This window comes from Wyeomyia smithii, chromosome 3, assembly GCF_029784165.1.
Source record: "Wyeomyia smithii strain HCP4-BCI-WySm-NY-G18 chromosome 3, ASM2978416v1, whole genome shotgun sequence".
Taxonomy (NCBI): Eukaryota; Metazoa; Arthropoda; class Insecta; order Diptera; family Culicidae; genus Wyeomyia; species Wyeomyia smithii.
The window spans coordinates 107,863,437-107,890,507 of record NC_073696.1 but is presented as its reverse complement, the minus strand read 5'-3'; the positions used below and the strand labels follow the sequence as shown (position 1 = coordinate 107,890,507).

The 27,071-nt window shown below is 37.8% G+C and overlaps 1 protein-coding gene across 1 annotated transcript in view; it reads right to left on the bottom strand.

The window, feature by feature from the left end:
- The window catches only part of LOC129733294 (carbonic anhydrase 2), a 39,641-nt gene extending 25,769 nt beyond the window's left edge, over window positions 1–13,872 (bottom strand). Inside the window, exon 1 of the mRNA XM_055695064.1 lies at window positions 13,319–13,872. Coding sequence (XP_055551039.1) covers window positions 13,319–13,352 — 34 coding nt within the window. The 5' untranslated portion in view covers window positions 13,353–13,872. The remainder of the gene's footprint in view (window positions 1–13,318) is intronic.
- Between the last annotated feature and the right edge of the window lie 13,199 nt (window positions 13,873–27,071).

The window sequence follows — 27,071 nt, the reverse complement described above, 5'->3', positions numbered from 1 at the left end:
GTAAGGCACTTTATTCTGTTCAAGACTAAGACCAGTTTTATCAAGCATCGAGGCATGTTTTTGTTAATTTTTGCTTAATTCAAAATAGTCAAAATTTAATGATGCAGTAGTTTCTAATCGAAGGTTTCTACACACAGAATTTTTCTCCGTTACTTCAAAAGCAACAACAAAAAATTCTCCCTTTTGTAACAAATTTGTTATCTTAAAAGTAATAGCATTTATTTCCAGTCAAGAAACAACGCATATTTTGCACATATTATTTGTTTCTTCCGTCACCAAAATACGACAAGAGCTCCATTTTCCATCTTCTTAATATGATAGGAGCTGCCAGGTGTTTTTTTCTGAGAAATTCCACAAAAAACCGGGCAACCAATTCAATCGACCATTTTTGATTTGGCTGAAACTTTGCATAGACGTTTCTATAGGCAAAAGATGCCATTTTGGGCTATTGGTTTAATATTTTGGAACACTACTCATTTTTGAGAAGCTGTTGATAAAACTATTTTGGGAAGGTAGCGATGATTACAAATTTTTTAGGGCCAAAGCGGTTCGTTTGTTCGGTGTAACGTCCTGGGCAAAGTTGTATATAATAATTTTGTCTTTCCGAAAAAAAATACACTTAAAAAAATAGTTAAAATAAAAATTAAAAATTAATTATTTAAAAAAGCTCATTTTTTTAAAATCTAATTTAATTTTATAAAAACCACAAAAGATTACCTAAACAATGCAACCGGTCCGATCAAAAATTCAGGAAAAAAAATTAGAATTTTTAGGAATTTTTTTTTTATTTTTTGAATTTATTTTGTCGAAGGGTAATTTTTTTTAGGAAAGACAAAATTGTTATCTACAACTTAGCCGAAGATACTTTATCAATCATTCTAACCGTTTTGACTGTAGAAATATTTTTATTTTCCAATTGAGCACTCTATGAGGAATTAAAAATATTTTTACAGTCAAAACGGTTTGTTTGGTTGGCAAAGTTGTAGATAATAATTTTGTCCTTCCATAAAAAATGTACATACCCTGTGAAAAAAAATTTTTTTTTCAAAAAAAAATTTTTTTTCTTTATTTCTCCATGATCAGACGGCTGCATTTTATCTAAACATCTTTTGCATTTTCTATGAAAAAGTTAGATTTCAAAAAAATTAGTATTTTTTCAATAATTAATTTTAACTTTTCTTTTAATTTTTTTTTTCAAAAAAAAACGTCTTTAGAGTATATATTTTTTCGGACAGACAAATCATCATTATGTACAACTTTATCGAAGACGTCACACCGATCAGAAAAACCGGTATGGCCCTAAAAATATTTGTAATCTTAAAATAGCATTGTTTAATAGTTTCTCAAAAATAAGTCGTGTTCCAAAAAAATTAACCAATAGCACAAAATGGCATCTTTGCCTATAGAAAAGTCTATGCAAAGTTTCAGCCAAATCAAAAATGACAATTTAAAAAAATATTGAAACTGGGACATTTTTTGTGGAACTGCTCTTTTTCATCATACAAGATGCAAAGGGTGATTAATTCAAAGACTTCTATTACAGAACTGCGCTATAGAACAATACAAACATTTGCTTTCTTGTAAGAGAATGCGAATACAAAACTTGTGCCCATTTTTTCTCCAACACGCGGTCAAAATCTTGCTTCATAGTACAAAACCTTCTGCGTTTGTTTTAAGTGTGATGATCAACTTTTCAAATGCATCCGTCTTCATGATTATTCAGAATTAAGTTCAGAAGATACGATTATTTTCAATAAAAAATAGGCCGCGTTTAAGATTTATTTAAGATTCCCCAGCAACAATCATAGATTTAGAGAAATCTTTTTTGATTTAAACATGCTTTTGGAATTATACCCCGTCGTTGGGACATGATTATCCATATAAAAATAGTGGTGACCCTTGTTCATGTTTGTTAGTTAAAAAGTTATGTTTAGGAATATGTGTTATATCAATGTAAATATGGTGTCTCGCTTTTTTCAATTTATTTGAACCGTCTTGTTTGATCGGATGTTCAGTTCCAAAGTTATGGGTGAATCTGAAGAAAAGTGAATCATTTTGTTGTTGTTTTTTTTCATAGAAGACTCCACATTACAAAAGTATTACAGACTTAAGTAATTCTATCAAGAGCATAAGTGAAATTTGTTATAGTGAGTATAATGGTTAATAATGATTAAAACAAGTTTGTGAGTAAAAACACATTTACCATTCGGGGCGATAAGGGTTTGTTTTGATGTATATTTAGATCTTTTTCGAACGTTTTCAATTTTCTTCCCTAACCGTGACCACAGGTAAATGTCGTACCCTGTTTCCTGTAGTACGCAAAGCCGCAATTACACAGTTTCACGTGAAAGATGATGCTAACGATTATATATTTCTGGAAATTCAATACTCTTAGGTAAATATTTTTGTTCTATCCTATATTAAGCTCGACATAACGTATTATTTTTCCAACGGGAAATTACTTCAGCAGAAAAACGCCTGAAGGTAAATTCCATTCAAAACCTTTTAAGTCCTATACAGTCGGTATTGATAGACATAAATTATCATAGTTATACGATATATTGTTCATTAATGTCTTATCACTCGAAGCCGGTCCGGAAATTGGTATGAGAAACTACTAGGAAAACGTCTTTATAGAAACACAGTTCTGATAAATCCAAAAAAAGATAACAAACAAAGCCTGTGTCGGTGGGCAAACCTTCAAATCGTCATTGAAAACCGCTAAGAGCAAGTGCCACACAAGTACCGGTTCCACATGCAGAAAGCGATAAACAATGACCGGTGTGGTGTAATAACGCCGCCGTCGCCCGTCGGAGTTGATTGCTGATAGTTTCTCCAAATTGCACCCAACGAGGGACATGATAACAGCACGTGACAACCACTTGCGAGAGTTGATACTTGATACTAACTGCTACCTACCAAGTGCAGGTAATTTCCGAAGTGCCCTCTAATTGTGTCGCTGATAATTGCTGCCGGGACGTCCGAACTTTGTACATTGCTTCACATACTCGCATCATGATTGCTGCTGATCAATAATCCTGTCAATTGACAGTCGAGTGTGTCAATCATTTCAGAGAAGTTACACGCGTGGCTAGGTAAAAGTCTGATACCTTTTCCTAGAATCATTTCTGCTCGGGTCTGCTATAAAAATATTTCATTAGATGATTTTTGCATTATTGTGGGTCATATTGCAGTTTTTGAGAGTTGACCAGTGAGAAGGTATTTATGCTTAATAAATATAGGAAAAAAAATGAAAAGTCCCGTAAAAAGAGACTCCTGACTTATTTTTACGATGCAGAACCAAACCTTTCAGTAACGGGACTGAATTTTAACACTCCATGTGATGTCCTTTGCGTGTTCGACACTTAATTGATTTATAGTTTCCGTCAAAGTTGTTTTAATTGATTGATACATTAATGAAAACGGAATTTGTTGAACTTACAAGGTGTCATTCTATTCTTAGCCCAATTTCAATAAGACGTGTCTGTAAAAAAGAACAGTTACAGGTGACGTCAAACCGAAAAACCATAACCTCAAGAATGTTTTGCAAACGCATGGTATCTATAGAATATAAAAAACAACTTGACTGGTTGATTGTTGATCGGAAGTTCACCTTGGACCGGTTTATCGACACTTGAAAACCATCACCGCCTCGCTAAGGAAGTTGGAAAGCAGATTAATTTTATCGCAATCTCGCGCGAGCGCTCACTAAAACTTATCTCCGCACCATCCAGATGGCATATGGAGAACAAAAATAAAAGCTTGCTATTTGCGTTGCAAATCTGGTTCTGACAGTCTCCGCGGTTGCACTTTGCAAATGTTGGTAAGCTTCTCCTACTCAAGATATTTGCCTACTCTCTTGGAACATTGGCCTGTGCCTTGTTGTACTCTGAAGAGATTTGGGCGTGTTTTATAGTTCAGGAAGTGGTATGTTTTTGTTCCTTTCAGTCAGAACTGACTTAATCCGGACTGGTAGAATACTGTTTAAGGTGTATCGTCTCATACGGACTGAAATTCAGTAAGTTGTGTAGTAAAGAATCTACACTTTATATTTTTGAATTAAAATGTTCAGTTTTTCATACGGTTATGACTTCTTAAAATCATTAGGTTTAAAGTATTTTCAGTTTATTCATTTACAACATAAGGTAGGCAAAAATTTTCTAAGCAGCTTTAGGAACCGTTCCTTACCCTATTTTTAAATCCTCAATCTCAAATGTTTTGGTGTAATTATTGACCACCCATTTTATTTCGCGATTAACTCTTAAAATTATCTGAACGGTTTTTTAAAATATCTCGAAAATACTGCATTCAGTACATTGATCATCAAGACATAGGGAAAGGAATGCAGGAGAAAGAACAACAAATAATGCACAGCTGAGGGGAAAGGAGCATTGCGCGCTGAAGTTGTAGAACAAATTCAGAGCATTTAGAGGCCACGGAATAATCTTCTCAAACAAAAATATTCCCGTGCTCTGTCGTGACCAACGAGATTGACTGAAACACACGTATTATCATGTTTTTCATTAGCCTGTCAATTTTACCAGCACAATCTAATTGAGGCACATTGAATCGAGCGGCCGGCAGTGACGTTAGTAGTTCCAACGTGAACGCGGTTCGAAACAAAAAGTCACCAGTAATTATAGAGTGTGAGTACCTGTGATAAAAAAAAAACAAAACATTTTCCCAGGGCTTGTGAACTCGTCGTCAGTAGAATTTGATCACATAAACTGCGGAGACAAATATAGCTGTAAGGTTTAGACTGATAATACACCTCAAATGGTCATTTTTATTCCAGTTTCGAGTAAAAAGCTTTGCTTCAATTACTATTGATTTGTTCAAGAAATTTCGATGTAGTCAATTTGTTTTTTGACAATTTGGATTCAGCTTTGCAACTGTAGAGCGGAACGATCCAGAAAAGATTTGTTGCGAGATAAGTTAGACAATTGAGTGCGCTCTAGATCCAACAGTTAAGATAGTCTGGAATGTGTACACACATGTAGGCCGATCATGGATACAATACTTCCCAGAAACGCAACTTGGTTTAGTTGTCCAACTAGAGTCGCAGCTCATAATCTAACGAGTAGAGTCAACGGAACGCACGGTGTTAGCTGACATGATCCAATTGTTTCAATTGGCTAATAATCGGCACAATCAAGTGTGTGTCGACATTCCCACTTGCTGTATTCTGGGCGAACCCACGCCCATACTCAAAATTTTAATCCCCTTATCCATGCGCGCGGCCGAACAATGATATATGTACAAACCGCCCCAAGAGACCTTGCGCTATCAGTAGCAGTACATCATTTCTAAATCCACTTGCTTTTACAATCGTGGTAATCCTTTCGATTGGCGTTAACAATGGTACACCTAATCCCGAAATCTAACTTAATTAAACGGAGGGATTAGTGTACGACACTCTCATCAGCAATTGATTAAACAAGTCTCGAGGGCTACTGACGGTAGCCGTAAGAGCTAACGCAAGACGCAACGAGTGTCACCGGAATCATAAACGATAATGACACGCTAGTAATAAGTTAGCGACAGACACGAAACTGTCAAATGACCGCACGAATTGCACAAAGTAGGTAAGTGATTACGAATAACGTAGCAAAGTACGCAAGTCGAATCACGTGATTTGTTTGGATGTGCAAATTCAAAGATTTAAAGATTAGCGGGCTCCTGCCACTGACGCAGCTTTACCTGCTACAAAAATAAAGAAAATCTTTGCGCATTTTCGCTACTTTTCGAACGGGAACACCCACTTGCGTTTCGCGCCATCGCGGTAATCGTAAATCGGATCGGCGAAAAGCGGAAAAACTCTCCTGTATTTCAATTTAACCCATGCGTTACTATCGTTCGAAATATGCTCCGCCACGTTATAAGTCAAGAAAAGATAAGAAAAATATTCCATCAACAGCTTTGCACTGATTACGACTGACTTCTTGTAGATTTCTCTCGCATCTTTCAGATGGTTTTAAAAATAAAAAAAACACATCCTAGCTCAACACATGACGTACGAACAGCTACTTAATAGCGATCGTGTGTATGCTGATGGACATATTTCATAACCGATTACATTTTGATTGATTGATCAACTGACGCAGGAGCTAATCAATCACGGGGAAGCTGCTGCTTGCAGTCGGTCGGTCGGTTGTGTGATACGGCTCAAATTGTTCGACCATTTCGTACAAACAACCGATAGAATGCAGTATTGTCCAAAATTAGACCGATTGTTTCGATGCAATCAGTTGAGCTACCGAGTGATAGCTGTGGTCTCGTGATTGCTGCTTCATAACGTGTAATCGAACGACCATTGAGTTTTTGGCCTGCACACGTGACGGTTCGATTAAGCGGCAATCGTTGCTCAAAATTTCGGGTTCAATATACAGTATTTCCAAAACAGATTTCGAGTAGAATTCGAAATCTGTTTTGCTCCAATCATGCCCAAAATTGCCATAGTTGGTCTTTATTGGAGAAAAAATTATAGACCCGTATTTTTTGTTTAACCCTTAGGATGACACATTCTAAAATATGGTGGCCAAAAACAGCGACTTTTCTCAAAATTCTCAATTTTAAAAAATGTGTAACTTTTGAGCCTTTCAACAGAGATTCAATCTTTTAGCATCAAATTGAAGGTAATTAATGCTTTTCAAAGAAAAATACCAAACTGTATTTCGAATAACAATAGTTTTGCGAAAATCATTACACAAATTGTATTTTGGGGTTCTGGTGGTTACAGAACCTAGGAAATCCTATCGTGGATTTCTATTGAATTCCTCAGAAAATTTAACGCAAAATATCGAACTGTCACGGAGGTATGATTTTTTATTTTAGAGATAGATATTTTGAAATCTTCAATATCCACCATGACCATCGCGCGTCTCCATTAAAAAAGTTGCTTCAATGCAAATATCAAACGATAGGGTCTCCTTGGTGTTGAACCCTCCAAAATTTTTATATCCTGATACTGCATTGAGGGAAGCGTTATTATTTGCATAAAGGAAATGAATTCGATCATTTTTAAATTCGGTGAATATTCGCTAAGGTAGCTGCGAAAAGGGTCATGTTAAATTTCTAAAACCGATCATGATTTTGTTCATTGGTCCAAAAAAATCATCGGTGCAAAATATCAGTTCAATCTGAATGGTTTAGGGGTGCCTCAAAGCGCTCAAAGTTGTGAGCGCCTCGCGCCCTTTCGACCCTCGAAAATCTACAGCTAAAATCTATCAAGGGAGTACAGGAAATTGGGAAAACGCATTTTTTTTATCGATGCCAAGTGACTTAAAAATGCAAAAAAAGTCGAGATTTTGCGTTATCTCGAAAAAAAAAACTCTTGACCGAAAATCGGCCTCTGGGACTTAACCGTTTTCGGGGTAACCGAAATTCCAAACCGTGGTCCCCGTGGCTCTGTGGTTAGCGATGTCGGTCGGCTAGCTCTCCCACACGGTTGTGATATCGGGTTCGATTCCCGATCGAGTCGAGGAGCTTTTCGAGCTGGAAATTTTCTCGACTCAGCACTGGGGCACGGTGTATCGTTGTACTTATCCTACACATACAAAATGTGCCAAAAACAATATCGATAACGAATTCTCTCAACTAATCTAGTTGATCGAGACCGCTATTAGCCCCAAGGCTAAGCGTGCAATATTGTTTTAATTCATTCCAGTAATTTTTTACTAGGGTGGTTCCAAACACAATTAAAATTTTATTTGAAGTGGTTTAGTAGAAAGAATGCTTTTATTTATTTGCCTATTTGACATCTTATACTTGATATGCCACCAAGATGGACTAACTAGTTTTCCGTAAGCTGGCAATTCGGCAAACTATGAAATTTCATGATATTTAAATAAAAAGAGAATTCTAATCTTTAAACTCTCCCTTACACGCACTGTTATGTTTTGTACAAAACTCTTCGAAATTTCCCATTTAATAAATATTGCTAGTCATGGCACGAGTAACGCAACGTCAACGACATGAGTTTCCTACTATGATTGCGTTTTCCTATACAATAATAATAAATTTCATTTTAATTGTTTTTGGAACCACCCTAATAAAAATTAATGAACCACCCTAATGAGAATCAAGTTTGAGGTATCAAATAAACATTAAAATAATTTGTGTGAGCCATTTTAGAAGCGCGTTTTAAAATATTTCATATTAAGCCTTCGGTTGGTCAGAAAAAGGCTAAGTCCCAGAAGGTCGATTTTCGGTCAAAAATTTTGTTTTAGATAACACCAGATCTCGACGATTTTTCAGACATTTGGCATCGAAAAAAAAATCGATTTTCCCAATGTCTTGTACTCCCCCTTTGGTAGATTTTCGAAGGTCGAAAAATCATAACTTTGAGCGCTTTGAGGCACCCCTAAATCATGTTCGATTGAGCTGAAATTTTGCACGAATCATTTTTTGGGCCAATGAATAAAATGTACATGGTCGTTTTTTGAAACTCGATGATGAAATTTTTTTCATACAAGCATTCCCACCTTAATTTTCGCACTTGGATCCAAATCCTTCAATACCTGAGTTAAATCACTTTATATAATTCACTGGTTTGTTGTACTGTTTATGTTTTTGTTTTTTTTTCTTTGTTGGATTAATTTAGATTGATTCGATTATTACTTCTCGTTTTCCTTTTTCTTTTAAGTTTGAAGCTTACATATTATTGAGTGAATTGAGTATTTTTCCCGGGTCCAATATTTTAGACTCAAGAGTAATTTTTTAAAAGGTCGTATGCATTTTGGCATAGGCTTTATTTAATGAATTGTTTTCAAGAAACTTTTGGTAGAATAAAAAAAATGAAAATGATTGGTAACAAACTGCTTGTGTCTTATTCCAGTTTTGTTAAATGATAAGTAATTGTTTTTATAATAAAAAAAATATTATAAAATTACATTACGGAAATTAAAGAATAAACTCCAAAGGGCGGAGTACATAAAATTTGAAAAATCAAAAAAAAAATTCGATGTCAAATGACTTAAAAGAAGATAAAACGCCGAGATCTGATATTATCTTGAAAAAAAAATGCCCGAAAATCGAGATTCTGTGTTTCAATTGTGTAGAACCACCCTCCCCCTTTTAAGTCTGGAGGAGTGTCAAACTAACATAGATTCCAAATTTGATTCCATTTGCTTGATAAGTTATGAAGAAATTTGTGTCTAATTTCCATGGAAGCCCACCATTCCAGAGGAGAGAGGGGTGTCGAACCGCTATAAAAAACATTTCTGACCCCAAAACCACCACCTGTCAAATTTGGTTCCATTGTCTTGATTAGTCCTTAAGTTATGCAAAAATTTATATGGACACCCTCCCTCCCATTCCAGAGCAAGGAGGGGTGTCATATCATCATAGAAACATTTCTTATCCCTAAGAACCTCAACTTGCCAAATTTGGTTCCATTTGTTTGATTAGTTTCCAAGTTATGCGGTAATTTGTGTTTCATTTGTTTGGGAGCCCTCCCTTTTAAAGCATGGAGGAGTCTCAATCTATCAAAAATATTTCTTGCTACTTGAAATATCAACATGCCAAATTTGATTAGTTTTTGCTTGATTAGTTCTCGAATTATGCAGATATTTGTGTTTCATTAGTTTGGGAGCCCTCCCTTTTAGAGCAGAGAGGAAGTTCGAGACCCCTGGTAGAAAAATATCGATAGCATCGAAATATATAAAATAAATATAAACATACACATGCCAAACTTGGTTCCATTTGCTTGATTAGTTTTCGAGCTATACAGAAATTTGTGTTTCATTTGTATGGAAGCCCTCCTTTTCACAGCAGGGAAGGGCCTCAAACTATCATAAAAACCTTCTTCGGCTCCACAACGTTATTTCTACGTCTATATGGAACAGAGAGACAGACATGCAGATAGGCAGAACTCCATTTTTATGTGTACAGAAACAATCATACATTTTAATGAATTTATGCATGTTGCCGGAGAACATGTTTCCTCAAAAAGCTTAAATTTTCCAAACATAACTTTGAAATTTCTCAAAAACAGATACTAAAAACAGATAACTAACCGCCAGCAATTCTGTGATTTAAAATTACTATTAGAATAAGGCTTCTTCCGTTCCCTTGATTTTTGCTCAAATTTCCTTCTCTACCTGCCAAACTTGACGAAAAATTGACTTTCGGGTCACATAGAGCCAATATTATTGATCGTGAAAGTCGTCAACTGGGATTTCTGATGAAAGTTTCAAAAGATTTCACCGATGTGCATTGTTTAAAATCATTGTACTCTGCAATAGTAAGATCCATTGTGGAATCGTCTGCTGCAGTGTGGGCGCCATATCAAACCACCTGGATTGACAGGATTGAACGGCTACAGAAGCGTTCTGTTCGATTCGCACTCCGTAGATTTCCTTGGACGGACAGGCTAAATCTTCCACCGTATGAACACCGTTGCAATCTGTTGGGAATTGCTACCCTTGAAAAAAGAAGAAGAATTCAGCAAGCAATGGTTGCAGCTAAAGTGATTCTTGGAGAAATTAACTGCCCGGCTCTTTTGAGTAAGTTTTCTTTTAACGCTCCTGGAAGAATTCAACGCAGGTCACTCGACGAAATGTTTGTAACACCGTTCCATCGTTCTGTGTTCGGGTATTTCGAACCAGTCACCAGGATTATACGCACCTTCAACAAAACGTGTCAATTTTTTAATTTTGGAATTACATCTATTCTCTACAAGCGAAAATTGCTCGCAGCTAGACTATTTTAATTAATTTACTTCTGTTAGGTTTAGATAGTATTTAAATTACATTCATTAAGACGGTAATTGTCGGATGAATTAAAAACAATAAACAACCTGCCGAACCCCTTGGAGAACTAGAATTTCTCTCACACAGAGTGAGTAATTATCCACATTTAGGCGTAGAGTATTTCAGTCGCAGAGTTCCTTTTCACTCTTAATCATCGCGTGTAAGGGGTAAACATTTGTTTGCTCTCTCAGTTTAAGAAGGAGTAGTTTTCCTTAGCTTCTCCTTTACTAGAAGAGAAGTTGGCCAAATATCAAAACATTCAGGGTCACATTGAAGCCACATCCTAACCGTTTTCGAATTTAATATTATAGGAAGATTCACAACTCACCATGGGTGCGTATTCTGCAGAAAGTTCGATTTTATACTGTTTTTGCCGCACCCCAGAGCGATGAAAACGGTAACGCAATGCTCAGTTGATCGCCGAGTGATTTATTTCACTTTTCTTGCGTGCGCGAATGAGCAATTTACAAGAGTTCCATTGGGTTTTTGCTCTGTCAAATTAGGAGCGTTTTTTCGTCAGAGAAACTATTACTCTGCGCTCTCTCTACAGCAGATGGTGTGATGCACATTGAATGTAAGCTCACAGTTGTTAAGAGGGAAGAAAACTATTTTCTCTTTAAGATAAGATGAGCAAAACAAAGCCTGATTAGAATCATATTGCATCATTGGAGTTTGATTATTCTTTCAACAGATGAGGTTGAAAAAGTTGTAAATGAGACACGACCGCAAGGTTATCGTAGGATTACGACTGCCTGTCTTTAATCAATGTAGATAATTTTTAGCAGTTTTCTAGAAACCGAGTGGCACTATTTTGAATTTCCAAATGGCATCTAGAGATCATTCTAGTCCCGGAAATACTTATATTGATATGCTTAGTTTTGGCTTTTTTTCCGAAATCTGGAAGTCGTCATCGAGAGCTTTAAATTGATATTCGGGGTTAATTTCCGGCCTCTACGCGTCTTCCGGGTTGGAAATATCCATGTTGTTTAGTATTTGGTCATTTCATACTGTTTTCCAGGAACGAAAGTTGCCACCATAGATTTCAAAATGGCGTCTAGAGTCGACTTTTGACTTCTGAATAAGGGAACATCCACAAATGGCGTAGCTTTTTTAAGGTGTTTCTATTTCAATTTGCATCAGGAATTTCAATGAAAAATGAATTTGAAGAAAGATTCAACTCATTTTGTATTAATGTAAAGTTTTTCTTTGGCCTAATTTTCCCAACTCAATTTTTTTTTAATTTTCCAAATTCAAATTTTGAATAACTTGTGAACCTATGTATGTAGGAAGTTAATCATTATGAGCGTTTCAATTTTAAATGAATATTTAAATCGTCTAAAACTATTGTATAGAAAATATTCGAAAAGCTGTCTAAATTATTTTTTCAATGAAATTCAACCTTGAATATGAAAAAAACGTTCTGGCAAAAGTTTTACAATGACTTCAGATTTCTCTAAAACATTGAAAAAAATAACTTTTTTTGTAAACAAGAATTAGGCATTTATTGGTTTAAAAAAATTATGTTGTACTACAGATTTTTCGTGAAGCAATATTGGTACCCTAAAATTTATGCTCAGACAGTTAGTCTATACAGCCAAAGGTTTTTAATATTCAATGCTTCGAATAAAATCAATACCAATGAGCATACCTCTTTTTGAAAAATTATTCTTGAATCTGAAATATTCTTCCACCCACAAAAAAATTCAGTTTGTTATGTCCAATACATGTGCATAGATTCGTTCAAATCAGAAATGGTCGATTGTCGACGATAGGTGTAAGATTACTTTGTGAAAATCATGCATGAAATAAACCGAAATTCGTAAAAAATGTATGTGGTATTCTGGACTGCTGTTGTATAGTTAAACGTTTTCAAAATTGTCAAATTATACACTCGAAGTTTTCTTTAGCACAGACCGGTCTTCGGCAAGAAATCGAAACTGAGAGCTATTAAAGTACGAATTTTATTCATTTAAAGTTTGTTTTGATTTCCGACCAAACCAGAATTTGTATTCGTCCTTCAACAACAATTCCAAGCATTAAAAAATTATATATTTTTTTCACATTTAATTGAAGACCGTGCTTTTTTCCTCTTTTCAACAAAAAAATTCTAAGAGTGAGAGTTAAAATATAAATCCTCAAAATAAAAATATTTTTTTGATCACCAGAATTCAAAATTTCGCAAATTCCTTTAATGTACTTTGTACATACATATTCATACAAATACTGATGCTGATGCACTCATGCAAAGGAATGCAATCATCAACTTGATAATAATAGTCCGAAGCATGCATGATCACAGGGCTAGGAATACCATATTATCTGTATAAATTAAAACCGCGTCAGAATTAGCTAATCAATCCACGCTTAGTTTTGAGGCGCTGATTTGGAGAGAATTGCCAAGTAAAAAGAGTGCTGCCGTCATCAAATACGACTAGCACCGATTCCATTGCGAAAACTTTACCTATCCTGGTAACTTGTTTAATTTCTACTACTGCTACTAGTACAAGTCTGCTACAATCAGAGTTGTTCGAAAAAGATGATCGAATAAATCCACTCCAGGTACTTACCGTTCAGCTCAGTGTATCCCCAGATGTTGCTCATTTTGCTTGTTTATTTGTTTGCGTTAGTACCTTAGACAGCCGGCAATCGAATTAAATATTTATTAAAAACTTTCCAATCAACAACCTCACAACGGCTAGCCGTACTTGGTATCGGAAAGAACTAGCGGGAATCAATCGTGCGCAAAAACACACAAAATCCACAACGCCCAAAGTTCGGCCCTGACCACACTCCACTGCAGTTGCACTTCACTGCAACTGGCTTTTCTCTCTGCTGCACACTGGGATTTTCAGAATTCCTTCTGCGATACGCACGGCTGAAGCTGCGTGCACACCCCCTCCAATCAGTCCAATTCGCAGAATGAGATTCGAAATGGAGTTATTGCACCACACGACCCTAAGTGCATTGATTTCACTGCTTGCACTGATATGTGTCACTTGTTCGAACTGAACTGACAAAGCAAAAGTTTAGTTTTAAATATTTAGCCTGATAGCGAGAATGTGCGTCCGTACTATGACGAAGGTAGCGCTCAACTGATTGACGAGTTAGCTCAGAAGACATCGAAGCAGCACTTTATATACGCGGCAACGGGTCATTATCGGCACTCTACCATTCGTGTTAGTCGAAAAGGCCGACACTACGGTTCGCTCGCTCGCGGTGCCTCACTACACTAGAGCGCCTACGGTAGAGCGACTGATGTCGGTTCGGTAGTTGTGCGGCGCTTTAGAGAGCAGATCTCCGGTGAAATGTGTGGAAAGGAGAAAACGTTTAAAAAGTTATTCGTAGGTCGTTCTAACTCACTTGTGAAAGATACTTTGGAAGGTGACATTTTTGTTTTTTGAGTAAATGGTTTATCGGTTGTTGGGAGCGGAAACGATCAGAATAATCACACCATCGCCATCGGTATATAATATCGATGATATTTAAAGTTGTTTCCTTGTACCAGAAGTTTTATTGAGGTTGTTACTTTAGCTTTGTTTTGATTTTAATATAATTGACGATTATAGTAGTCACTATAATTGCTTAGTTTGATAGGGGCATTCGATGAGGACAGCTGCTAGAAACAAGAACACAATAGTATCTCTTTATATGAAAACCAAGAAATGAATCAATAATAAATAGGATATTTGACGGCTCGGAACTTTCACGGAACACACCTTTAACGCTAGCGATCTGTAAGTACCATTGGTGGTTCAATTTTCGTTCCTAGAAGTAAAAAATAACGCGAGCACTTTATACACTTACGATTAACAAGAGCTTGAGGATAAATACATATTAGCAAATCGCGCGTTAACTTTTTTTATTTGAGTTTACGACAATGAAAGCCATTACAGTCAGGTTTTTTTTACGCAGGTAATACATACCTCGTAAAGAAACGCGTGAAAAAACGCGTTAATTCAAAAATCCGCGTGAAAAAGGCGAAATTCAAAAATCCGCGTAAAATACCACGGTAATTCAAAAATCTGCATAAAGTAAACCACTAAGAAAAGTTTTACAAAAAATCCGATACGCTGAACGACCAGTATTCGAAATTGTCCTCTTTTTCGGTCATTTCGGATCTTTCGGAGCGCGGAGGTTTTTTTTTACTAAGCCTTTTACTCAATAAACACTTAGACGTTTTTGGTTCCCAACCCGCGTTAATTCGAAAATTCGCGAAAAAAAAATTAATTATCGCCCATCTTTATTTGAACAACCCTTTCCATTGACATAGAAAACCATATATTGACGAGAACGCAAAGAGGGCGACGGAAATGCAACTGTGAAAGTCAATTTTTTACAATTAAATTTGAAAAGCACTGTTTAGCTTTCCGTAATTAAAATAATGGAACTCATTTTAAATCTGATCAAATATCCTACGATCATAATATTATCAACGATAATAATATCTAAGTTTGGCAGGAATCCCAATTTTAATTTCCCAAACTTACATAATAGTTGTTCAATATTATTGAAAACTTACGTCCAGTGTGCTATGAAAAGATTGGTGCTCGAAATTTACAAGAAACTGAAGCAAGAGAAGAGACAACTAAGAACTAGTAAGAAAATGGGTGAAACTGTTAAACAATAGAGTGAAGATTGCACAAAAAAATTGTAAAATATTGCCAATTGGTCTGTATATTTAATGGGAACGTCGAAGTTACTTATTATGAGCCGGTACAACCATACGAAACCATTACTGAGGAAGAATATCGACCATACGCCATAATACGACCAGAGGCACGGAAAAGTGATTCTACCGCATGACAACACTCGGTTTCATACTGCCAAAGTCAATAAAACTTACATTACCTTACCTTACCAAACAGTCCCAAGCCGTGGTGTGGCCTTGCTGTACGTAAGAGTCGTCTCCATTCCACTCGGTCCATGGCTGCAGTTCGCCAGCTCTGCAGTCTGCGTAGGGTCCGCAGGTCGTCTTCCACCTGATCGATCCACCTTGCCCGCTGTGCACCTCTCCGTCTCGTCCCTGACGGATTGGTTTCAAGAACCATCTTTACCGGGCTGTCGTGGTTCATTCGCCTTCTCCACACTCCGTTTTCCATCTGCAGTCCACCGAAGATGGTACGCAACACCTTCCGCTCGAAGACCGCAAGGGCGCGTTGGTCCTCCACAAGCATAGTCCATGTCTCATGCCCGTAGAGGACTACCGGTCTGATCAGCGTCTTGTAGATGGTTAACTTGGTGCGGCGACGAATTCTACTCGATCGGAGCGTCCTCCGGAGACCAAAGTATGCACGATTTTCTGCCATAATGCGCCGTTGAATTTCTCTGCTGGTATCGTTGTAGGCAGTTACCAGTGAGCCCAGATACACGAACTCATCAACCACCTCGTTTTCATCACCACCAATTTGAACTCGAGGTGGGAGTTTAGCACTGTCCTCTCGTGAACCCCTTCCTTTCATGTACTTCGTCTTCGATGCATTGATGACCAGTCCAATCCGTTTGGCTTCAGCCTTTAGTCCGATGTACGTATCCGCCATCTTCACAAAGGTCCGAGCCACAATGTCAATATCGTCGGCGAAACCAAACAGTTGAACCGACTTTTGGAATATCGTGCCACTCGTGTTAATCCCCGCTCTTCTAATGACACCTTCCAGAGCAATGTTAAACAGTAGGTACGAGAGACCATCACCTTGCCTTAGATCTCTTCGGGTTTCGAAGGGGCTCGAGAGTGCCCCCGAAACTCGAACTACACACATCACTCGATCCATCGTCGCTTTGACCAACCGCGTCAGTTTGTCCGGAAATCCGTAGTCGTGCATAATTTGCCATAGCATGTCCCGATCGATTGTGTCGTACGCCGATTTAAAATCGATGAACAAATGATGTGTGGGCACGTTATATTCGCGGCATTTCTGCATAACCTGCCGAACCGCGAATATTTGATCCGTGGTGGCGCGGGCACCCATAAATCCCGCCTGGTAGTGCCCCACGAACTGCTTCGCAAATGGTGATAGTCGACGGCAAAGTATTTGGGAGAGTACCTTATAGGCGGCGTTCAACAGAGTGATTGCCCGGTAATTGCAGCACTCCAGTTTGTCGCCCTTTTTGTAGATGGGACACACAATACCCTCCATCCACTCCCCCGGTACTCGTTCTTTCTCCAAAACCTTGACAATGACCCAGTGCACGGCTCTAGCCAGTGTTTCTCCACCGTATTTCAATAGCTCGCTGGGAAGTTGGTCCACTCCAGCAGCTTTATTGTTTTTCAGCCGACCAATCTCCTCCTCCACCTCCAGAAGATCGGGGGCTGGAACTCTGATGTCTTCTGCTCGTGCACCAAGATCAATTGCCATACCGTCCTCGCGCTCTACTGCATCGCCGTTTAGATGCTCGTCGAAGTGCTGCCTCCACCTTTCGATCACCTCACACTCGTCTGTTAGGAGGTTGCCGTCTTAGCTCCTGCACATATCGGCTTGCGGCACAAAGCCTTTGCGGGAGCTGTTCAGCTTCTCGTAGAACTTCCGAGTGTCGTTAGCTTGGTACAGCTCTTCCATCGCTACGCGATCTCGGTCCTCGAGCTGGCGCTTCTACCTTCGGAGGATTGAGTTTTGACTGTTCCGTGCCTGTCGGTATCGTTCCACGTTCGCTCTCGTACGGTGTTGCAGCATTCTCGCCCGTGCTGCTTTCTTCTCCTCGACTTACCGTTTGCATTCGCCGTCAAACCAGTCATTTCTATGATTCGGGGCCCTTGTTCCTAGTAGCGCTACTGCAGTGTTACCTATGGCGGATCGGATGCTTTTCCAGCCATCTTCAAGGGTAGCTGCGCCAAGCTGCTCTTCCGTAGGTAGCACTGCCTCCAGCTGCTGCGCGTATTCCTGTGCAGCCTCGGCGTCCCGCAGTTGCTCAATATTTGGTCGCGGCGTTCGACTCCGGCGGGTGTTATACACCGTCGATAGTTTTGAGCGCATGCACACAGCTACTAGGTAGTGGTCCGAATCTATATTCGCACTGCGGTAGGTGCGAACGTTGATGATGTCGGAGAAAAACCTGCCGTCGATTAAAACGTGGTCGATTTGGTTCTCTGTCTGTTGGTCGGGTGATCTCCAGGTGGATTTGTGGATACCTTTGCGGGGGAAGAAGGTACTTCGGACTACCATACCACGGGAAGCCGCAAAGTATACGCACCGATGGCCGTTATTATTAGACACGGCATGCAGGCTATCTGGTCCGATTACCGGTCTGTACATTGTCACCCGTCCTACCTTAGCATTCAAGTCCCCAAAAACGATCTTCTCGTCCTGTCGCGGGCAGCTATCGTAGACCTGCTCCAGCTGCGCGTAGAACGTTTCCTTCTCGTCGTCGGGTCCTCCTTCATGTGGGCAGTGCACGTTGATGATGCTGTAGTTGAAGAACCGGCCCTTTATCCTCAACTTGCACATCCTTGCGTTGATCGGCTGCCACCCTATCACGCGTTGGCGCATCTTACCCAGTACTATGAAGCCGGTTCCCAGCTCGCTGGTGGTACCACAACTCTGGTAGAAAGTAGCCGCCCGGTGCCCGCTTTTCCATACCTTCTGTCCTGTCCAACAAAGTTCCTGCAGCGCTACGACTTCGAAGTTGCGTGGATGTAGCTCGTCATAAATTATCCTGTCGCATCCTTGAAAGCAGAGCGATTTGCAGTTCCATGTCCCAAGTTTCCAATCGTAGTCCTTATTTCGTTGCCTAGGTCCATGCCGATTGTTCCGATCCGTATTATCTCTTACTCTTACTGTGAGTCCCACGCTGCCACCAGGACGTTAATCAGCCGCTCCTAACATGGAGATCAGACGCTGTTTTGAGCCGCACCATCTTGGTGAACAGACGCTCGGGTTGGCGAAGCATTTCCTCCACCGCCGGAATATGGTTAACGCGCCAATGATCGCGTCGCGCCTTCTTAGCTATTGTCGGATGACAACATTGCCCAGGCAACACCAACCAGTTGTATCCATGTTTCAACCGGCAGTCTAGTGTTATCATATGACTCGTGGAGGTGTGAGATAGGAACTTGTGAAGGCCGAAGCTATGTTTGACGCTCCTTCCAGGTTGTCAACTCACCATTTGATGCCCAATAAAACTTACATAGAGACGCTCAAATTGAAAGTCCTATCCCGACCGCCATATTCCCCAAATATTGTGCCGTCCTGTTTTTGCTTGTTTTGTTTGATGGCACATGGTTTGACAGATCAGTAATTCTGCTCATATGAAGACATCGGTAAATGGCTTGAGTCGTGGATAGCCTCAAACTACGAACACTTTTATTACAATGATATTAAAGCTTTTTCATACAGATGAGACAACGTTGTAGCTAGTGATGAGTAATACTTTGAATGATTTTTAGGCGAAACAATACTTTTGAAATAAAGTTGCATTTTATCAAATAAAAACAGCGAGAACTTAGTTGCGCACCTAACACAAACAATGTTCTTAAATATAAAAATTTGTAGCAGCAAATAGGGTTTTCCATTATTCAAAGTGTGTTACTACACCCAACGCAAACGGGGAACATTTTATTACTTCAGGGCAATTTTTTATTACTTATTGTGTCTTATGACTGCGCATTATACACAAATAGTAATAACCGAAAAGTAACAGAAATTATGACGAGCACACGCTTGTATGTGTTTCTGCAGGAGAACATACAGCCAAGCACCGCAATGCATGTGTTAGCAAGACTGCACTCGCTGCATTTGTATTCATGCAACGATCAGGTTCATTTTTGTCCCCTTCATCCACACATAATGAGAATCTCACCCGTCAATCTCAAATGTCTAATTAGAAACACTTTCGTTTCGTCCCCCAGTGTTTACTTGAAATAAAAATTTGTTATACTGTCTGAACAGAGTTGCCGAAGTTGCGAATATTGTTCTGGATGGGCACGAGTTTTGTATTTTCAAACAGGTGCAAATGAGTTTCCATGAACCAATGAGTATGTGTTTTGGATAGCTTGCAAGAAAGCGAATGTTTTTGTTTTTCTCTAACGCAGTTTACAGATCGTGATGTCATTTAAAGACGCATTTCAAGTCTTTGAAATCATCAACGTTTGCATACTCTATGACGGGGAAAATGCTGCTTGGCAGCTCTTGTCATATTTTTTCTCTATTCCGTATGCATACAACGAGCGAACTAATACACGCACACCGGATGAATTGGAGATTGGAGAAACTTGTAACATGTGCAACATATGCGACGGTGTGTGATTTTTTTTTACTTGAGATGGAAAGGGAGCAGTTTTTGACAGAAAAAAATCTCGCATGTGGTTGAAACGACCATAATTAGATAGTCGTTCTCCCGTAACACGTGCTAAATATATGACAGTATGTGTTGTTACTTGACTGGGGAAGAATTTTATTGCCTTTTAAGTAATAGGTTTGTTACCTAAAAGGCAATTTTGCGCTATTGCTTTTAAAATAATAAGGAAAAGTTTTGCGTGTACCTTTTCAGATAGTTTCTTCCATTCTGCACATCAAAAAAACCTGAAACGTTTCACGCCAACTCGACTGAGGGTCTGGCAGCACTCTCGCAGAGTTAAATAAGCAAGTTCTCATTTTTTTTTAACATGTATTTGGGCTAACGTTAAAAAAGTGCAAGAGATTGATTGAAAATTGATCTCTGATCAATTTCATAAAAGTATATTAAAGAGGACGAATTTGAGATCCCATTTTATTATTTTTATTTTCACAAACAAATAGTGATATTTTGAAAATTTGTTAATTTCTGTTTTCTCAAATAAGTTTCTTAGATGAAAAATTTAGTTGCCTAAATCTCCTCTTAATAAATTGAAAGGAAAAGAAGTTATTCTAACAACAACTTTTTCGAACGGTTTCATACATGCAGCGTGCAAAGCGAGCGAGAAGCAAAACCTTCCTCCACCTTTCTGCTTGAGAACGACACATATGCTACGTTTCTCAAGTCTTTTGCATACACGCTTTCCAGATAATCTTTCTTCACGCACCGACACACAAATACTCTTTTGTATTGTTACTCAACGACTGTAAAAGAGTACCGTAAACTAAGGTGACTTTGATCACCCTACCTCTTTTTTGAAATTGTGTTAAAAAAGCTCTCGTAGTGCTTAGAATTTGTCTTAATTTCCACTGATTTTGTTGATATATATCTACGATGCTACTATTCATACATTTCCTGCTATTTAAAGAGTGTTTTTCATGCTTGAAAATAAAGTGTATTTTTGGCGATTTTTGTTGCACGACAACAAGTAGTAATACGTAAAGTTTTTTCATTTCCCAGATTAGTTCTTAAGATAAACAAATTATAATAATGATTTTTATTATTATTTTTGCAAGTTTTTCCTCGAAGGCAATGTTGAGTCCCAATAATTTTTACAGCATATTACATATTTTATTCTTAACAACAACCCAAGACGTAAATAAACAAGCAAATTTGGACAATTGAATATGCCATATTCCACGTGGACTAGTTTTTGATGGTTTTAGATCACCTTCCCTCTCCGTGGATAATCATTCATATATATTCTAAAAAATTTGTATGAATCTATGACATGCGCCAACATAAACTATTCACGTAGAATGTGGATGGCCCCCAAATTGCTTTTCGTTTTTGCAAACTCGTTCTAAGCTGTTCAATTTAATTGAAGCAGTAAAATTTTACTCCAAATTCATGAAAATTATGAAGTGGTCAAAGTCATCCTGGAATAATGATTGGTGTAAAAATTTTAGAGCCTGACTGGATCTTTCTCAATGCGTGAGTGAAAATGTTTCGGTATTGATTACACAGTGCAACAAAAATTTACTTTTTTTATGTTTTTTCGACGCCATTTTGTTTTAAGACCAAATATCAAAATTCTAAGAGTTTGTCCAGATATTAGCATCTTCTTACCCATCTTAAAAAAAACAGATCTTAAATCGGACAAAAACTGAGCTCAAAACGGCGATTCTACGAGCAAGGAAGACAGCGAGAAAAAACGAAAAATAGCTTGGGTGAAGAATACTCCTAACTCCAGTGTGTGATATCGGCAGCTGCGAGAACCTCACTTTAGGTGTTGCATGCTGTTCATGAGACAAACAACACTGCATACATGCTCGTTCAGGATTCGTTTGAAAAGGTTTCTGCCGAAAGTTTTAAGGATACTTAGCGAAACCTTTTGATTGATATGTGAAAAAAGCAAGTGTCCTTAATTCTAACTCTCAAACTGCTGTCTTTATGTTACTAGAACGCTCCAAGGTTTACAATAACAAGAGTAACAGCCTCGCTCGTACCGTCCTTCGTCAATAACCAACATTCTAGAAATCAGGTCTCACGGCCTCAGGTTTAGAAATCAGGCTGCCTTCTTATACTGCCCATAACCTCAGATAATAATTTGTCTAATCAACTTCTGTCTTATTTACAGTTTGTGAGGAAACTTAAATTGTTTAACCGTAATTACTCGTGAAGTCCATGGTAGGCACCACTTCCGTTGATAAGGCTGACTACTGTTTCAAATGCATTTCGCAGGTGGTGTCACTGTCCTCGGAGCCAACATCGAACGAACGTCTTATCGTCGATTACCACAGTACTGTCTGGGTATGCCTTGTGGCACTCGGGTCCATCTAAAGGCATGTGTTAGATTCATAAAGTCATTTCATACAATAAGTTTTCTAAAACTATTGCCAGAAAACACATGGACATTGTGTGGCAATTCCAGTCAATAGTAGCTAACGAATCATCATTGGATGTAGTTGCAGTAATCATCAGAGTGTACAGGGTGCGGCAGAATAAAATGCGAAAATATGTAGTATTACTTTAAATCCCATCTAAGCAATAATATCAAAATTTTCGAGTGAAATTATCTTAAATAGGTTCTTTCAAACAAATGCACTCGATGTGTCCTCCATTTTTATCATTGACATCCTCAAGACAACGCCGAAAAAAGGACATGTCTTTAAAACGCAGTCCTCCGATATCGACAACCACGTGCGTGTTTTGACAGGCTTTAAAGTCATCAAACTACGATAAAATGTTTGATGGTTTGTACTACAACACATGCCCGAATTGAACAATCCAATGAGTTACGTACTTAACTCCTACGGAGTCACAAATCTTCGGACCAGTAGTTGTTTTAGAACAACTTTGTATGACAAATTTGAAGTCGTCAAGAAGTACTACAACTTTGTCAAATAGAGTATTGCTAGCAGCGCTGCAAGCTTTCACTGTCATGAAAGGATTTTCAATTGAAATTGAAATCTTCGAATTTCAACTTTCAACGAACGAGCGAAGAATGAAAGAGACTTTCCGCTCCAATCAGTTGACAGTGATAGCAGCATTTTTGTTATTTCGCACACGCTGTGTTGCTTTAGCGATGTTTATGCGGTTGAGAATGTTGGTGCTTATATAGTTAATCGACTTCATGTAATGAATTGGCTCAAATCAAATTTATTCAAATCAAATAATTTCGATATTAAAACAGACATCTTATTTCTTTCAATGACCGGACTTTCGTTGAAAATTGACACCGCTGATGCTGGAGGTCGTTTCAACTTGAGATAGTCAGTGCGTCTTGAACTGTCCTACAGATCAGAACTGTTTTCGGTTGCTTGTGGACTGGTCTTTGTCTGCCTATAGCTTTAAAGTTTGTGTTTTGTCAGTGTGTCTTTCAAAGACTACCTGAAGGTTATTTCCCATCAGTCTTTCTCAAGACCACCTACTTTTGAATTTAACATTTGTTTTAACTTTTTTCGTATCACCTGAAATGGCAGGACGAAAAAAGAAACCACGCATCACTGCGGGGAGGAAAAGAGAGGCATCTCTTTCTGACACTTCGAGTGCCTGTAGTGACAATCCTTTTGATCTAGAAAATCTATAACGAGCGTCTTAGCAGAGTGATTGAGATCAATCAAAGAAATAGTTATCGGTTTCCGTTATACTCTACTAAATTTTTTGGAAATAAATATTGAAATTCAGTCCGCAAATATATATTTCGACTGTGACGTACAGTCCAGTCTTCCTCAGTGCTTATGTGGACTGGTGTCCAGTCCACATAAGCACTGAGGAAGACTGTACGTCACAGTCGAAATATATATTTGCGGACTGAATTTCAATATTTATTTCCAAAAAATTTAGTAGAGTATAACGGAAACCGATAACTATTTCTTTGATTGAAATCCTTTTGATATTTTGCCTGAGCAAGAAGCGGGTGAAATGGAAGTTATTAATGATGAAACTATACAAAATGTAAAATATTTAAAAAAGGAGAAAGTTCCACCTATTGTGGTAGCTATTTCTACTGAATTTTATATTTTCAAAAAGGAACTTTCAACGTTTGTTTCTGACGTTAAAGTTACGTATCGCATTGAGCGTAGAGGCGAATGCCGCTTATTAGCCGACTCTATAAAGGGTCGTAATCGTCATATTCAGTATTTAACTGAGAAGATGTATAAATTTTTTACATATGATACGAAGAGCGCCAAGCCGTTCAAGCTCGTATTGAAAGGTCTCACCATCGATCAAACTAATGAAACAAATATCACGAGGCGAAAACAGTCAGCGCACTGGAATTTTCCTTGTTAATTATTTAATTCATTTTAACCGCAGTGAGGTTGATAACTTAGATTTTTTTGAAAAAGCACATGTTTTATATAACATGCGTGTAAAGTGGGAAGTTTGGCGGAGGTGAAAAGCATATCACCCAATGCCGTATTTGCCAACGCTATGGCCATGGTTCAAAGTTCTGTAACATGGACCAAAAATGCCTCATTTGTGGAGACTCTTCTCACAAAAAGGACACATGTCCTGTGAAAGAGAGTAAAAATTTTCGCTGTGCGAATTGTAACGGCAACCAGATGTCAAATTTTTACCAATGCCCAGTCCGTTTAGCAATTGTTAAGGCAAGGCAAGGTAAACAAATATCAATTTCCCAATCAAAACAAGCTTCAAAACAAAATTCTCCAAGCGTACCAATAACGCCCACTTCTTCTACCCCTCTGCATACTCGTTTAACATATGCACAGGTTACAGGTAGTTCGAACATTCTACCGCCAAATGTTGGTAGTTCGAAAATGCCCGCTAATATGGGTAAGCAAAACACGCTAGAAAATAATTGTACACCTATTACCCCAGCTAATATTGCTACCGAAAATATTTTTTCTAATGTCAACTGCCTGGGGCCTATTACGGCAGGTAAACTTTCTTTTTTGCAACAGGCAATGTTCGATCTTATGAACGCCATGTTGCAGGCAAAATCAATGTTTGAAGCCATTCAAATAGGTACAAATTTTACAATTAAAATTGTTTCTAATTTAAAATTTAGCAATGATTTTAAATAAATACAATCAAAATTTTAAATTGAAATGCTCGCTCATTGAAGGCCAATGAGAATGAGCTTTGTAATTTTTTAACAGTAAATAATGTGCATATTGCAATTATTACTGAAACATTTTTGAAACCTAACATAAAAAAAAAACAAGATACCAATTACGTGGTTCATAGATATGATAGGATTCAGGGTTCCGGCGGTGGAGTTGCAATTGTTATTCATCGCCGAATCAAACATCGTGCTCTTCCCCATCTTGAGACGAAAGTTATTGAAACTTTGGGAATTGAAGTTCAAACTGAACTTGGGATTTTATTTATTGCCGCAGCATATTTACCATTTCAATGCACACGCGAGCACAAAAATTATTTTAAAGGTGATTTACAAAAACTCACCAGAAATCGTTCGAAATTTTTTATAATCGGCGATTTTACCGCTAAACATCGATCATGGAATAATTCTCAAAGTAATTCCAATGGCAAAATTATATTCAATGATTGTTCTTCAGGATACTATTCTATTTTGTCTCCGAATAGTCCTACATGCTTTTCTTCTGTAAGAAACCCTTCAACAATTGATTTGGTGCTAACAGATCAAAGTCACGTATGTAGTGAATTGATCACACATGCTGACTTTGATTCTGACCATCTTCCAATAACTTTTTCTTTATCACATGAATCAGTTTTAAACCCTATGAGCTCTGTTTTTAATTATAACGAGGCTAATTGGGAAAGATACAAAACTCATATTGAGAGAAATTTCAATAATGAGCTTGATTTGCAAAACGAAGTGAATATTGATTCCGCTTTGGAAGCATTAATATGTGCAATTGTTGATGCCAGGAATTATTCTGTTCCAAAAGCTCAAATGAAATTTTATTCACCAATAATTGACGAAAATCTCCAACTTCTAATTCGTTTGAAAAATGTCCTCAGACGTCAATATCAACGTTCTCGTGGCCCTGTTTTTAAAACTATTTATAAATATTTACAGAAAGACATTAAACATAGATTTACTCTTCTGAGAATTTAAAATTTTGAGACTAAAGTTGAAAAATTGAAACCATATTCAAAACCTTTTTGGAAGCTGGCGAAGATTCTTAAGAAACCTTTAAAGCCTATTCCAGTTTTAAAGATGGTGAACGTTTTTTTGTATCCAATGAACAAAAGGCTCAGAGACTTGCTCAGCAGTTTGAGAGTGTTCATAACTCAAATTTGAATTTTGTGAGTCCAATTGAAAATGTAGTCACACGACAATTTGATTTAATTTCTTCCCAGATTTTTTTACCTGCAGAAATAATTGAAACTAACTTGAATGAGATTAAATCAATTATTAAAAATTTCAAAAATATGAAAGCACCTGGTGACGATGGAATCTTTAATATATTAATCAAACATCTCCCTGAGAACACAATGGAATTTTTAGTGAAAATTTTCAATTGCGGCTTCAAAATTGCATATTTTCCCAAATTATGGAAAAATGCAAAAATTACTCCAATTTTAAAACCGGATAAGAACCCAGCTGAAGTTTCAAGTTATCGACCAATCAGTTTGCTTTCTTCAATAAGTAAACTGTTTGAGAGAATTATTCTTAACAGAATGATGTCACACATCAACGAAAATTCAATTTTTGCAGATGAACAGTTTGGATTTCGCCATGGGCATTCCACTACCCATCAATTGCTCAGAGTTACTAATATGATACGAGCCAACAAATCTGAAGGTTATCCCGATGGAGCTGCTCTTTTAGACATAGAAAAAGCATTCGACAGTGTTTGGCATAAAGGTTTGATTGCGAAATTGCAAACTTTTAATTTTCCAATTTTCCTAATGAAAATTTTAAAAAATTATCTTACTGATCAAACTCTGCAGGTTGTCTAACAGAATTCAAAATTTGATAGATAGGTTCAGTCTTGGGTCCAGTCCTGTACAACATATTCACTTCAGATCTTCCTGATTCGCCTCCAGGATGCAAAAAGTCATTGTTCTCCGATGACACAAGCATTTCCGTAGAAGGAA